General features: G+C 43.5%; 1 protein-coding gene and 1 pseudogene across 3 annotated transcripts; one reads left to right on the top strand and one right to left on the bottom strand.

Moving 5' to 3' along the window:
• Positions 1-404: 404 nt before the first annotated feature.
• On the bottom strand, positions 405-2372 carry ttc9c (tetratricopeptide repeat domain 9C). Of its 3 annotated transcripts, none has more exons than XM_029662805.2 (4): positions 2283-2372; positions 1505-1854; positions 1169-1351; positions 405-921 (listed from the first exon to the last, which is right to left on the bottom strand). In XM_029662805.2, exons 2-4 carry the CDS (start codon positions 1848-1850, stop codon positions 824-826), a joined length of 627 nt encoding a protein of 208 aa, XP_029518665.1. In that variant the 5' UTR covers positions 1851-1854; positions 2283-2372; the 3' UTR covers positions 405-823. The 3 variants fall into 3 exon arrangements, with proteins under 3 accessions (XP_029518665.1, XP_029518664.1, XP_029518663.1); XM_029662804.1 differs by having other exon boundaries at positions 2224-2360; XM_029662803.1 differs by having other exon boundaries at positions 1505-2360.
• A 528-nt stretch (positions 2373-2900) lies between these two features.
• On the top strand, positions 2901-13168 carry LOC115130939 (transmembrane protein 179-like; annotated as a pseudogene).
• Positions 13169-14688: the final 1520 nt, after the last annotated feature.

Raw genomic sequence — 14688 nt, 5'->3', positions numbered from 1 at the left:
CAGTATAGATGAAGGGGAGGAGACATGTTAAATAAGGATTTTTAAGCCTTGAGACATGGATTGTTTATGAGTTCCATTCAGAAGGTAAGTAGGCAAGACAAGTGTCTATGAACAGGGTATGGTTGTAAGTGCCAGGCGCACCAGTTTGTGTCAAGAACTGCAATGCTGCTGGGTTTTTCACGCTCAAGTTTCCTGTGTGTATCAAGAATGGTCCACCACGCAAAGGACATCCAGCCAACTTAACAACTGTGGGAAGCATTGGAGTCAACACGGGCCAGCACCCGTGGAATGCTTGACACCTTGTAGAGTCCATGCCGCAATGAATTGAGGTTGTTCTGAGGGCAAAACTCAATATTAGGAAGGTGTTCCTAATGTTTGGTATATTGCTGTAATAAAGGCTGTAATTTCAAAAAAGATTTATCAAGTTTAATCAAAACATTTTGTACACAAAAAGGAACATGACTGATTATGTGACCATAAACAACCACTTTCAGAAGGCATAACAGGACTGAGTTTGAACAGTGCACAAATAGTCTCTCTTTAGCACCCTCGCTTTGACCTTCAACCCTTATGCTGAACCTCCAACAATTTAGCTCCATCTCCTTGTTGGTCATCAGGCACAAATATTCTCTATAGCATAACAGGATCTTCAATAGGATCAGCATGATCAAGGCTCTGCACAGAATCAATGATCTATGTGTCCAGTCCAGGCTTGGTTCCTCTTTTCTTCTCTTCTCAATCCTCAGGGTCAGAACAACAGAACATCCCTCCTGATGGGAACTTAATTCTGGGTGACTCCTCCGCTGGCCCCCTCCCCGGCTCTCTAACTGGAGAACATGCCCCGGTACAGAGCCTTCTCCTTCTGGTACTCCGTGTTCAGCCTCTCCTCTGCTCGCTGCAGGTGCCTCCTCACATTAGTGTCTGTCAAAGAGAGACAGTCACAAATACAGTGATTTCAATTTCAATCAACATTAGGGGAATGGGAATAGCATAGAGACAATAATACAATATATTGTGTTCTACTTCATTCTGTTGGGGAATTGTACCGTATGCCTAGGCTTATAACACACCCTCACAAATCATCAATAATCTGTTTTGTTTTACTGAAAGGCTGTGGTAGGGACAGCAGCCCCTAAACAGGAAGATAGTAACCAAAAAGCTGAGCTACCATTGGGTTGTCCCTTGCTGGCCTGAGTGAGGTATTGCTTGGCGCTCTGTGCGTCTCCCAGCTCCAGAGTGGCCACTCCTGCTCTGTACAGGGCCTTGATGTCATCTGGCCGCAACTGCAACACCCGCAAGCTGTACTCCTGGACACGCGTGTAGTCGACACACTCCCTCTGCAGCAGACAGGCTGAGAGAGGGGGAGACCAAGTGACAGATAAGAGAAGATAAAGGTAAGTCCAGAAAGAGGCGGATTGTGCATTATGCTTCGTATTATCCTCCTTTAAGTGGATAATTTGAAACAACTCATCTACTGCATGAAACATGTCAAGGCCTGTAATACCTGCTAAATTGTTATAGCAGTCAACCTGTGTGTTCCTAAGTAGTTCTTCCTGTCCTGGGGTGAGTACAGGAGCCTCAGGACCAAACCCCTTCACTGCCGCAGTGACATCAGAGTCTAAATTACGCAGAATGAGCAACGAACGGTGGTAACGTCCAATTGCAGACCGAAGCTTTTTCTCTTTGTAGAATTTGTTCCCCTCCGTTTTCAAGTGGACGGCATCTTGTAGCTGGGAATCTACGTTGGCACCTGAGGGGCCAAGCTTGGTAGCCGTTCCTGAACAGCTTACCCCTGCAGCCCCGGACCTCCGCTCCATACTCTCATCTCCTGGTGTCTCTGGACTTGCCATGGAACTTGATGGCCGGTAGTGATGGGATAATAAGTACATGAGAAGACATGATATTAGATGACTGAACACATTATATTACATGGGTGGTCCACACCAACACTAAATGTTAAGACAAAACTAGATATGATTAAAGACATGATGCTCTAAACCCGAAATCTGAGACCCCCCATCACGATTGCTTTTAAAAGAAGAACTAGCTAGTCATTTCAACTCATTCACTAACTGTTACCTGGGTGTCCTACTAGGTCATGTATAAGCAAGCAAGAAAAAGGGTTTTACTGGTGCTAGCTCTTGCGTGAACAAAATGCAAAGTAACTGCAATTGACATGGCCATACGTTAACCGCTATAAATAAAAGTGTAATGGCGGCTTACCTTACAGTCTATTGATCTTTACACAAAATACAAATACTTGAACTTGCCCACCTACTTACTGTAGCTAGTAAATAATGAACATGCAAACAACCACAGCATTGGTAGAGGCAGGCACTTCCTGCTTTTTCTTCTTCTGTGGTGAGAGGAACCCAACCCATTTCACTGCAACGGAACTTATTTTTAGTTTAGCGCTACATGCCTTAGCAACATGGACATAACTCTGTGACGCATTCATCAATGAAACAAAATTAATCAATACTGAAAAATAAAATAGTGTTGTCTATGTTTATCACTTTGGTGAATTGATGAAGAGCGTTCGAAGGTTGTAGAGGTTTGATTGGAACAAATGCAATAGTTCATACATTGTGGATATCATAGGCTGCAGTATTTGTTATTTATAGGACAGCCTTCAATAGTTCCAAGGAAAAAGTGCAAATGAGCCATTTGCAATTTGCAATGCCTTTTCCATTGTTAGGGGAGTCGACCCCGCCCTACATTCTATCCCATGCATCATATACTGCATAATAAACAAAAAAAACATATCCCCCCCCCCCAAGCAAGCAAGGCTACCTGGATAATGACTGAATAAAAAGTATCACTCAATGAGAATTTTGACAGCATTTCACAGCATATTTTTATTCCCCCTTCAAAACAACTGGGAACTGTGAATTGGGAACTCGGGCATCTCCGACTAAAAAAAATCGTTTGGACCGATCATCCAACTCGGAATACCAAGTTAGAAACTCGGGCATCTTTCTAGAGCTCCGACTTTCCGACCTGAAGATGATTTGACCTCGTTTTTTTTCAAGTTCCCAGTTGTCACGAAAGCACCAATATCTAGGCCAGTTGGCCAGTGCTCCGGTATGTGTTGATTGCTAGTGCGTCACTGGCACATTTGTTAGGGGAGAATTGTATAACGGATTGCCAGCCATCATGCAGGCTGTGCTTTAAATATCCGCTGATTTCTTTTGGAAGTTTGACAGATGGTGGTTTAATAATTCCAGATAACACCGAATAAACGGGTAGGCACTGCCTGAAGATATCCTGTATTTAGTTAGTTCTGATCGATCTTTTGGACTATGGAACTTGATCGGCGACTGTTAGTGGCTCACTGCGCAACCCACACACCCTGTCAGTCCTGTTCCGGTTGATGGTGGTTGTCCCGCTTGCGCTCAACGGCTCAGTTTGTGCGCATTTCACCACGGGTTCATGGAGGACGGAGAATTGAACCGAAGTTACTTGGGAACCGGGTGAGATTTCACACCTGGTGGTACAACAGTGGGGCCCACCGGCTGCTAGCCAGTTCGCTACTTTTGTCGGGTTTTCACGGTGATGTACGGCGCAGTTCAGGGCTGGCGAAGTATCATCTATCTCCAGGGACGACATGACAAGTGAATGCACTTTACATGGGCTTTGAAATAGTTCATCAATAGCACATAAAGTAGGCGTATTATATTTATTATTATTTCAAAAAACAATTATACAAATGAAACATAAATTACATAAACAACCTGATAATAATAATCATGACCATTATGAAATATAAAATGGTGCAATGCATTCTATGTGTTATGGGCTAACTACTATTACATAGTTATAACAGTTTATGTCAAATGACAATGTTTCCACTTGTTCACTGTCACCTATGCTATTATTGTATTCCTTTTCCAGCACCTTGTTCTCTGCCTTCCTGACCCTGAGCCTGTGTCTAGAGGGGTCATTGTCACCCTCTCCCTTAGGCTGGCCTCCTGGTGCAACACTGTCACTGATGACAACACTAGAACCTACAGGTCATGTTTATACACTGAGGCCTACATATCAACAGGAAATACTTTAGGGTATTCCATGTCATTTGGTCAGGAAAAACTCTGGTCCCTAGTACTGTGCATCGGTCATCAGTAAAAACTCTGACCCTACTACTGTGCATGGACCATCAAGGAAAAACTCTGGGCCCTAGTACTGTGCATGGACCATCAAGGGAAAACTCTGGGCCCTAGTAGCATGCATGGACCATCAGGGAAAACTCTGGGCCCTAGTACTGTGTATTGACCGGTGTGTTGCATACATTGTAGTGAGTGTGAGGGTCAAGCTGCAGGGGTGTGGCTGTAGCGTTGTTTAGTGTTGACAGTTTCCTGTCTCTCTGTCTTTGTGCAGCTGTGCAGAATCCCAGTCCGTCCCCATGTACCTGGATGTAGAGACGTCGTCCTTTTCCACTGAGCTCACCCTGACAGAGGTATGTAGTCCGCCATAGCTGGCCCATCTCATGCCAGTGGACTTTCCCCACTCAAAATATACATCTTCTGCATTGCCTTAACATCAGCGGTGGAAAAACTATACAATTGTCATATTTGAGTAAAAGTAAAGATACCTTAATAGAAAATGACCCAAGTAAAAGTGAATGTGAAAGTCAGTAAAAGTCTAAAACTATTTGGTTTTAAATATACTAAAGTATCAAAAGTAAATGTAATTGAAAGTAAAAGTAATTCCTTTATTAAGCAATCCAGACATCACCATTTTCTTGCATTTTTAATTGACTGATAGCCAGGGGCACACTCCAACACTCAGACATAATTTACAAACAAAGCATTTGTGTTTAGTGAGTCCGCCAGATCAGAGGCAGTAGGGATGATCAGGGATGTTCTCTTGATAAATGTGTGAATTTGGCCATTATCCTGTCCTGCTAAGCATTAAAAATGTAACGACTACTTTGGCTGTCAGGGAAAATGTATGGAGTAAAAAGTACATTATTTTCTTTAGGAATGTAGTGAAGTAAAATTAAAAGTTGTCAAAAATATAAATAGTTAAGTACAGATACCCCAAAAACTACTTAAATAGTACTTTAAAACATTTTTACTGAAATACTTTACACCACTGCTAAACATGAGTGAGTCAGAGTGTTCTTGTGATTCAGTTTCACTCTCTCTCTCCCACTCTGTGCTCTCTCTCCTCTCTCTCTATTTCTCTCTACCCCCTCCCTCCCTCCCTCCCTCCCTCCCTCCCTCCCTCTCTCAATTCAATTCAAGGGGCTTTATTGGCATGGGAAACACATGTTTACATTGCCAAAGCAAGTGAAATGTATAAACAAAGTATTTATTTAACCTTTATTTAACTGGGAAAGTCTGTTAAGAACAAATTCTTATTTACAATGACGGCCTACCAAAAGGCAAAAGGCCTCAGGCCTTAAAAATAAAATTGAAAAAAAAAAAGTTGTCTAAAAAGGATGAATTTGTTGTTGCCTAATTCTTTTTCGGGTGATTTCTACACTACTTTCCTTGCATCTGTAGCATTTCTTAATATTATGTAGTTCCTTTAGCATTGATGTCTCATGATTGAGTATTGCTCTGTTCAGGAAGACTGTGATTTTGCTGTGATCTGATAGGGGTGTTAGTGGGCTGACTGTGAACGCTCTGAGAGACTCTGGGTTAAGGTGATAATGTAATCTACAGTACTACTGTCAATGGATGAACTTGAAGCCATTGACTATGTACAGACAGAGCAGCAGGAGTTGTAACCCATTTTTGTTGGTTGTTTTGTCATAGTTGTGTCTAGGGGGGCTTATGGGGGAGGGAATGTTGTCACCTCCAGGTAGGTGTTTGTTCCCCTGTGTGCTGAGGGTGTCAGGTTCTTGTCCAGTTCTGACATTTAGATCGCCACAGACTAATACATGTCCCTGGGCCTGGAAATTGTTGATCTCCCCCTCTAGGATGGAGAATCTGTCATCGTTAAAGTATGGAGATTCTATTGAGGGGATATACTGTAGGTAGCACACATGAGGACATTTTTCTCTGTTAAGATCATTTCCTTATTAATTTCTAGCCAGATGTAAAATGTTTCTGTTTTGACAAATTTAATAGAGTGGGCTAGGTCTGCTCTATACCAAATTAGCATACCCCCTGAGTCTCTTCCCTGTTTCACAACTGGTAGTTTGGTGGATGGGACTACCAGCTCTCTGTAATCTAGAGGGCAACCAGTGGGTCCGTATCCTTTACACCATGTTTTTTGTAGGATGACAATGTCTGTATTTCTAATTTCTTTGATGAAGTCTGCGTTCCTGCTCTTTAGGCCAAAGGCAGATGACCTAAGACCTTGTATATTCCAGGTTGTGATAGTGAGAGCTTTGTGTTCCATAGTGTCTAGTGTTTTTTTGTGTGGTTGGGCCTGTTGCTCTACTCATGGCCTGGGCATATGTCCTGCTGTCATGTTGAGGTCCTTACCTTAGGGGCGGGGGGCAGAAGGGGCATAGGTCTGATATGGGAGGGCCTATATACGGTGTGGCCAGGGTTTGTTTGGGTTGGTCTCAGCTGTTCGGGGTGTGGTTGGTGAAGCTGTGGTCTGGGTGCAGGTCCTCTTGGCGAGGGGTCTCTCGTTGCAGGTCCTTCGGGAGGGTGTCTCGCTGGTCTGGGTGGGGTGTCTGTTGCTCCTGTGTGAGGTGCTGAGCCTGTGGTTGAGGGTGACGTCCTTTAGGGTCCTGACTAAAGTTGGGAGGCTGTTCAAGTCCAGGGTGGAGTGGTGGGCCAGGTAGACATTAGGTTTTGAGGCACAGTCCCAGGAAATGCTTGCACTCACCCACTGTATAGTGTCAAGGTGAATGTATTTTCAAATCAAATCAAACTTTATTTGTCACCTGCGCAACAAGTGTAGACCTTACCGTGAAATGCTTACTTACAAGCCCTTAACCAACAGTGCAGTTCAAGAAGAGTTAAGAAAATATTTGCCAAATAAACTAAAGTAAAAAATAATAAAAAGTAACCTAATAACATGACAATAACGAGGCTATATACAGGGGGTACCGATACCCAGTCAGTGTGTGGGGGTACACATTAGAGGTAATTTGTACATGTAGGTGAAGTGACCATGCATAGATAATAAACAGCGAGTAGCAGCAGTGTACAAAACAAATGGATGCAGGGTCAATGTAATAGTCCGGTGGCCATTTTATTAATTGTTCAGCAGTCTTATGGCTTGGCGGTAGAAGCTGTTAAGGAGCCTTTTGGTTATAGACCTGGCGCTGCGGTAGCAGAGAAAACAGTCAATGACTTGGGGGACTGGAGTCTCTGACAATTTTATGGGCTTTCCTCTGACACGCCTATTATATAGGTCCTGGATGGCAGGAAGCTTGGCCCCAGTGATGTACTGGGCCGTACGCACTACCCTCTGTAGCACCTTACGTCAGATGCCGAGCAGTTGTCATACCAGGCGGTGATGCAACAGGTCAGGATGCTCCCGATGGTGCATCTGTATAACCTTTTTTATTTTATTTTAATTTTTTATTTCTTTTATTTTACCCCTGTTTCTCCCCAATTTCATGGTATCCAATTGTTGTAGTAGCTACTATCTTGTCTCATCGCTACAACTCCCGTACGGGCTCGGGAGAGACGAAGGTTGAAAGTCATGCGTCCTCCGATACACAACCCAACCAAGCCGCACTGCTTCTTAACACAGCGTGCATCCAACCCGGAAGCCAGCCGCACCAATGCGCCGGAGGAAACACCGTGCACCCGGTCACCTTGGTTAGCGCACACTGCGCCCAGCCCGCCACAGGAGTCGCTGGTGCGCGATGAGACAAGGACACCCCTACCGACCAAGCCCTCCCTAACCCGGGCGACGCTAGGCCAATTGTGCGTCGCCCCACGGACCTCCCGGTCGCGGCCGGTTACGACAGAGCCTGGGCGCGAACCCAGGGACTCTGATGGCACAGCTGGCGCTGCAGTATCTGTATAACCTTTTGAGGATCTGGGGACCCATGTTCAGTCTTCTGAGGGGGGAAATGATTTGTAGTGCCCTCTTCACGACTGTTTGAGGTGTTTGGACCATGATAGCCAGGTCGCAATTGTAAATGAGAACTTGTTCTCAACTTGCCTACCTGGTTAAATAAAGGTGAAATAAAATGAATAAAATAGATCGTTGGTGATTTGGACACCAAGGAATTTGAAACTCTCGACCCGCTCCACTACAGCCCCGTTGATGTTAATGGGGGCCTTAATGTTCGGCCCGCCTTTTCCTATAGTCCACGATCAGCTCCTTTGTCTTGCTCACATAGAGGGAGAGGTTGTTGTCCTGGCACCACACTGCCAGTTCTCTGACCTCCTCCCTATAGGCTGTCTCATCGTTGTCGGTGATCAGGCCTACCACTGTTGTGTTGTCAGCAAACTTAGTGATGGTGTTGGAGTGACGTTTGACTACGCAGTCGTGGATGAACAGGGAGTACAGGAGGGAACTATGTACACACCCCTGAGGGGCCCCAGTGTTGAGGATCAGGTGTGACAGACGATTTGTTGCCTACCCTTACCACCTGGGGGTGATAGCAGGGTGGAGAAAATCACTTGTGTGTTGGGGAATGTAGAATACTTTTCTTTTTCACCCTTTCCTGCTGGGCCCTCAGGTCGTTTGTGCCCGTGTGAATTATAATGTGGCTGGGGGACTCTAGTCTGTCCTCTGACAACAGCTCCAGGGCGTGCCTAGTTTGGGCACATGAGTTTAGCCACTTTGAGTTTGGGAAAAAGTTTATTCTCTTGAATATATTTGCCGTTTGAGTCAATGAGGAGCACAATTTCTGGCTTTTGTTTATCCTCAGTGGATGTGTGGGGGTTGTCAGGAGAGCTGTCAGGGGAGCTGACAGGGGGTCTGTTGGGTTGGTGCGTCCTGTGTTGTCTGTCCCTGTTTAGTGTTGAGGTTGTGGTCCGGGTCTGAGGTGGGCTGTTCTGCTGGCTTCTCTGGGGGAGTGTCCTGCTCTCGGTCACACTTCAGCTTTCTCACCTCCTCTTTCAGTGCTGTTAGCTGTGCCATGTCTCCACCTTCCGCCTTCCTGGTCTTGTCATTGGGGGGGTGTTGTTGTGCTGGTCTGTTTTGTGGGTCTGTTCTGTCTGGACTGTGTGGACCAGCTCTCTGAGCTCCACCATGTCTCTCTCCAGTTCTGTGAATGTATCCCTCTCAATGATGGAGGAGCAGTGCAGTTGTGGGACCTGGGTGTGTTCATTGCTGGGGGGGATGGGGACTATCCTCGTCTGCAGGACAATTTGAAGATGTGTGATCAGAGTCACTCAGAATGGGGGAGTCGTCACATAGAGAGACAGATTTTCCTAATCTGCTCTCTCTTTGATCCCATAAAACTGGAACTGCATGAGGATGCCCTGCACCATTACTGTCCCAGACCTGTACACGTTGACAGAGGTTGTTTCAATTTTCTCAATGTCAAGTATTCTCTCTCTCCCTTTGTACTCTCTCTCCTCTCTCTATTTCCCCCTTCCTCGTGCTCTCTCTCTCTCTCTCTCTCTCTCTCTCTCTCTCTCTCTCTCTCTCTCTCTAATCATACTAATCATATATAGTTATAATAATGTTTATCTTTCTCTCCAGGTCGCTCTGTGGAATGTGACAGCACTGTGGTTGACTCACTCCATCCTGTCCTTCATACGTCTCTACCACTCCCACAGACACCACATCAATGGGCCCTGCCTGCCCAGGGAGAAGGAGCCCCTAACCCCCACACCCACCATCAACCAGAGCTATTAGCATCTTTATCTAACGCTGGCCTTAACCCCAATGAAACCCCATGCAGCTATTCCACCAACACCCAGTGGTTTTATTTTACCCTAACCCTAATCACCTTTCTTCTGCTAAACCTCATCAGATTTAGTGCTGCTTTTGATACCAAAGATCACCACATTCCTTTGGAGAGAGTGGAAACCCAAATTGGTCTACACGGACAAGTTCTGGCCTGGTTTAGATCTTATCTGTTGGAAAGATATCAGTTTGTCTCTGTGAATGGTTTGTCCTCTGACAAATCAACTGTAAATTTCAGTGTTCCTCAAGGTGCCGTTTTAGGACCACTATTGTTTTCACTTTATATTTTTATCTCTTGGGGATGTCATTCGTAAACATAATGTTAACTTTCACTGCTATGCGGATGACACACAACTGTACATTTCAATGAAACATGGTGAAGCCGCAAAATTGCCTTCGCTAGAAGCCTGTGTTTCAGACATAAGGAAGTGGATGGCTGCAAACGTTCTACTTTTAAACCCGGACAAAACAGAGATGCTTGTTCTACGTCCCAAGAAACAAAGAGATCTTCTGTTGAATCTGACAATTAATCTTAATGGTTGTATAGTCGTCTCAAAGAAAACTGTGAAGGACCTCGGCGTTACTCTGGACCCTGATCTCTCTTTTGACGAACATATCAAGACTGTTTCAAGGACAGCTTTTTTCCATCTACGTAACATTGCAAAAATCAGAAACTTTCTGTCCAAAAAAGATGCAGAAAAATTCATCCATGCTTTTGTTACTTCTAGGTTAGACTACTGCAATGCTCTACTTTCCGGCTACCCGGATAAAGCACTAAATAAACTTCAGTTAGTGCTAAATACGGCTGCTAGAATCCTGACTAGAACCAAAACAATTTATCATATTATTCCAGTGCTAGCCTCCCTACACTGGCTTCCTGTCAAGGCAAGGGCTGATTTCAAGGTTTTACTGCTAACCTACAAAGCATTACATGGGCTTGTTCCTACCTATCTCTCTGATTTGGTCCTGCCTACCTACACGTACGCTACGGTCACAAGACACAGGCCTCCTAATTGTCCCTAGAATTTCTAAGCAAACAGCTGGAGGCAGGGCTTTCTCCTATAGAGCTCAATTTTTATGGAATGGTCTGCCTACCCATGTGAGAGACGCAAACTCGGTCTCAACCTTTAAGTCTTTAATGAAGACTCATCTCTTCAGTGGGTCATATGATTGAGTGTAGTCTGGCCCAGGAGTGTTATATCTGGAGTACTTCTCCTGTCTTATCCGGTGTCCTGTGTGAATTTAAGTATGCTCTCTCTAATTCTCTCTTTCTCTCTTTCTTTCTCTCTCTCGGAGGACCTGAGCCCTAGGACCATGCCTCAGGACTACCTGGCATGATGACTCCTTGCTGTCCCCAGTCCACCTGGCCTTGCTGCTGCTCCAGTTTCAACTGTTCTGCCTGCGGCTATGGAATCCTGACCTGTTCACCGGACGTGCTACCTGTCCCAGACCTGTTATTTGACCATGCTGGTCATTTATGAACATTTGAACATCTTGACCATGTTCTGTTATAATCTCCATCCGGCACAGCCAGAAGAGGACTGGCCACCCCTCATAGCCTGGTTCCTCTCTAGGTTTCTCCCTAGGTTTTGGCCTTTCTAGGGAGTTTTTCCTAGCCAACGTGCTTCAACACCTGCATTGCTTTCTGTTTGGGGTTTTAGGCTGGGTTTCTGTACAGCACTTTGAGATATCAGCTGATGTACGAAGGGCTATATAAATACATTTGATTTGATTTGATCACCACCACCATTCACCACATATGTAACACATTCGTCTCTTATGTAACAAGGTTCAACCTCCAACCTCACATTATGCCACTTGGTAAAAAAAAATTAAATCAAAAGAGATTACCTGAGTATAACCAAAAAAGGAAGAATAAATTAAGCAGTGTTATGGCATTTTTTAAATCAAATGTTTAACTAGTACCACCTACCATCTCATCCTAGAGTTATATATATGGTTTCATGTGATCACAATCATTTTTATATAAGCTAAATTCATCAGTGCATAGCTCGCTAACTTCATAACAAGGTAGCTTACTGAATGACTGGACCATGCCAAATTAGTTACATATAAATACTAAGTTATTATTTTACAGGGTTGCCTGTTTCAACAAAACATGACCTAAAAGTGTTTGTTCAATATGTACAGTACCAGTCAAAAACTTGGACACAGCTACTCATTCCAGGATTTTTCTTTATTTTTACTATTTTCTACATTATAGAATAATAGTGAAGACATCAAAACTATGAAGTAACACATAATGAATCATGTAGCAACCCCAAAAAATTTAAACACATATATTTTATATTTGAGATTCTTCAAAGTAGCCACCCTTAGCCTTCATGGCAGCTTTGCACACTCTTGGCATCTCATGTTCTTATTGGTGTCCTTTATTTGTGGTTTCTTTGCAGCAATTCGACCACGAAGGCCTGATTCACACAGTCTCCTCTCAACAGTTGATGTTGAGATGTGTCTGTTACTTGAACTCTGTGAAGCATTTATTTGGGCTGCAATTTTCCGGATTGACTGACTTTCATGTCTTAAAGTAATGATGGACTGTCGTTTCTCTTTGCTTATTTGAGCTGTTTGATTTGTTTAACACTTTTTTGGTTAATACATGAGTGTTATTTCATAGTTTTGATGTCTTCATTATTATTTGACAATGTAGAAAACATTTAAAATAAAGAAAACCCTTGAATGAGTAGGTGCGCCCAAACTGGTACTGTATGTGTGTTATATCCAACAGTTCCAAAATTGGCAAATGTACCATTTGTATGTTAGCGCTCAAGGAAAAAGTAATGAATTGTTTTGAGTGTGTTAATGCACATTTGTACTGAGCCGCTTTCAATGAGAAGCAAGAAGCATGTGGTATTTGTGAAAGAGAGCCACTATATTCAGACAGGCTCACTATGTGAGCAAGACACATGAATGTTCTATTGTGTCACAGAATCACTCTCTTCCTCAAGTGAAGGTTGTTGTATGATGCTATATGTGTAGATGCAGCTGCTTTCAAGGCATTTGAAGCATCCAGATTTCTCAGAAATATAGAATTTTGATGATAGTGTCATCAAGTGTAGTCTTTAGTGTGAATTGGGCTGAGCCAAGAAGGTCTACAGAAATAGAGAGAATAAGGAATGCCCAATACTTGTTGGAAAAACAAGTCTTGACCTTCAAACTCTGTACCCTGACCTTAGTAGTTGTGGTGACGTAAAGAATGCAAAAAAACGGAAGAGAGAGAGGATGTCTATAATCTATGGCATTTTGTAGTATTACTGTCAATATTGATTTGTTTTTGTTTTATACTGGTTCTTTATATTTATATTCATATTTTTATTTATTATCCTCATTGTGAAAATTCATAAACATCTTCCTATAAAAATGATTCTTTGTCATTTTTTTGGTGGAAAAATAGCTTATCATTTTGGGTATCGAGTAGTTTCTGAATGTTTATAAGTAGTCTCTGGGCATGGAACTACTGTTTTCTCTGCGGTGCTGATTTCAGATATTTGAGAAACGGACGCCTCACAAGTCCTCAACTGGCAGCTTCATTAAATAATACCCGCAAAACACCAGTCTCAACGTCAACAGTGAAGAGGCGCGACTTCGGGATGCTGGCCGTTGCAAAGAAAAAGCCAAATCTCAGACTGGCCAATAAAAAGAAAAGCTTAAGATGGGCAAAAGAACACAGAGGAACTCTGCCTAGAAGGACAGCATCCTGGAGTCGCCTCCTCACTGTTGACGTTGAGACTGGACAGAGGAACTCTGCCTAGAAGGACAGCATCCTGGAGTCGCCTCCTCACTGTTGACGTTGTTTTGCGTGTACTATTTAATGAAGCTGCCAGTTGAGGACTTGGGAGGCGTCTGTTTTTCAAATTAGACACTTTAATGTACTTGTCCTCTTGCTCAGTTGTGCACTGGGGCCTCCCACTCCTCTTTCTATTCTGGATAGAGACAGTTTGTGCTGTTCTGTGAAGGGAATAGTACACAGCGTTGTACGAGATCTTTAGTTTCTTGGAAATTTCTCATAACAAGAATAGTTTTAGAAGAAAGTTCTTTGTTTCTGGCCATTTTGAGCCTGTAATCGAATCCACAAATGCTGATGCTTGACACGTGTTCTCCTCTCCGGCCTCCAGGTCACCAGGCTGCACTTTATGGTGTACACCTGTCACCATCGTTACAAACATCAGACTCACCTGATTACCTTCCCTCTATATGTCACTCCCTTTGGTTCCTTCCCCAGGTGTTATTGTTTCTGTTCCAGTGTCATGTCTGTGCGTTGTTTGTGTTTCTTGTTTTTGTATTTAGTTGCATTTATTTATTAAAATACTCACTCCCTGAACTTGCTTCCCAGCTCTCAGCGCACTTGTTACAATGCTCCAGATACTCAACTAGTCTAAAGAAGGCCAGTTGTATTGCTTTTTTAATCAGAACAACAGTTTTCAGCTGTGCTAACATAATTGCAAAAGGGTTTTCTAATGATCAATTAGCCTTTTAAAATGATAAACTTGGATTAGCTAACACAACGTGCCGTTGGAACACAGGAGTGATGGTTGCCTCTGTACGCCTATGTAGATATTCCATAAAAAATCAGCCGTTTCCAGCTACAATAGTCATTTACAACATTAACAATGTTGACACTGTACTTCTGATCAATTTGATGTTATTCTAATGGACAAAAAATGTACTTTTCTTTCAAAAACAAGGACATTTCTAAGTGACCCCAAACCTTTGAACGGTGGTGTATATCACCATCTCGTATCAAGACACAAGTACTTTGGTTGTTGGACACTCTAAAGACCATGCAGGATCAGCTGTGGAGGACAGTCTCTCCATGGTGAACCAGAGAGAGAGCAGCACTGAACCCAGCCTCAGTCTGGGATCTGTCTCAGTGACCATATAAAA

The sequence above is a fragment of the Oncorhynchus nerka genome, linkage group LG6 (assembly GCF_034236695.1).
Source record: "Oncorhynchus nerka isolate Pitt River linkage group LG6, Oner_Uvic_2.0, whole genome shotgun sequence".
Lineage (NCBI taxonomy): Eukaryota > Metazoa > Chordata > Actinopteri > Salmoniformes > Salmonidae > Oncorhynchus > Oncorhynchus nerka.
The sequence above is the reverse complement of the archived record's forward strand: the minus strand, read 5'-3'. Positions and strand labels throughout refer to the sequence as shown.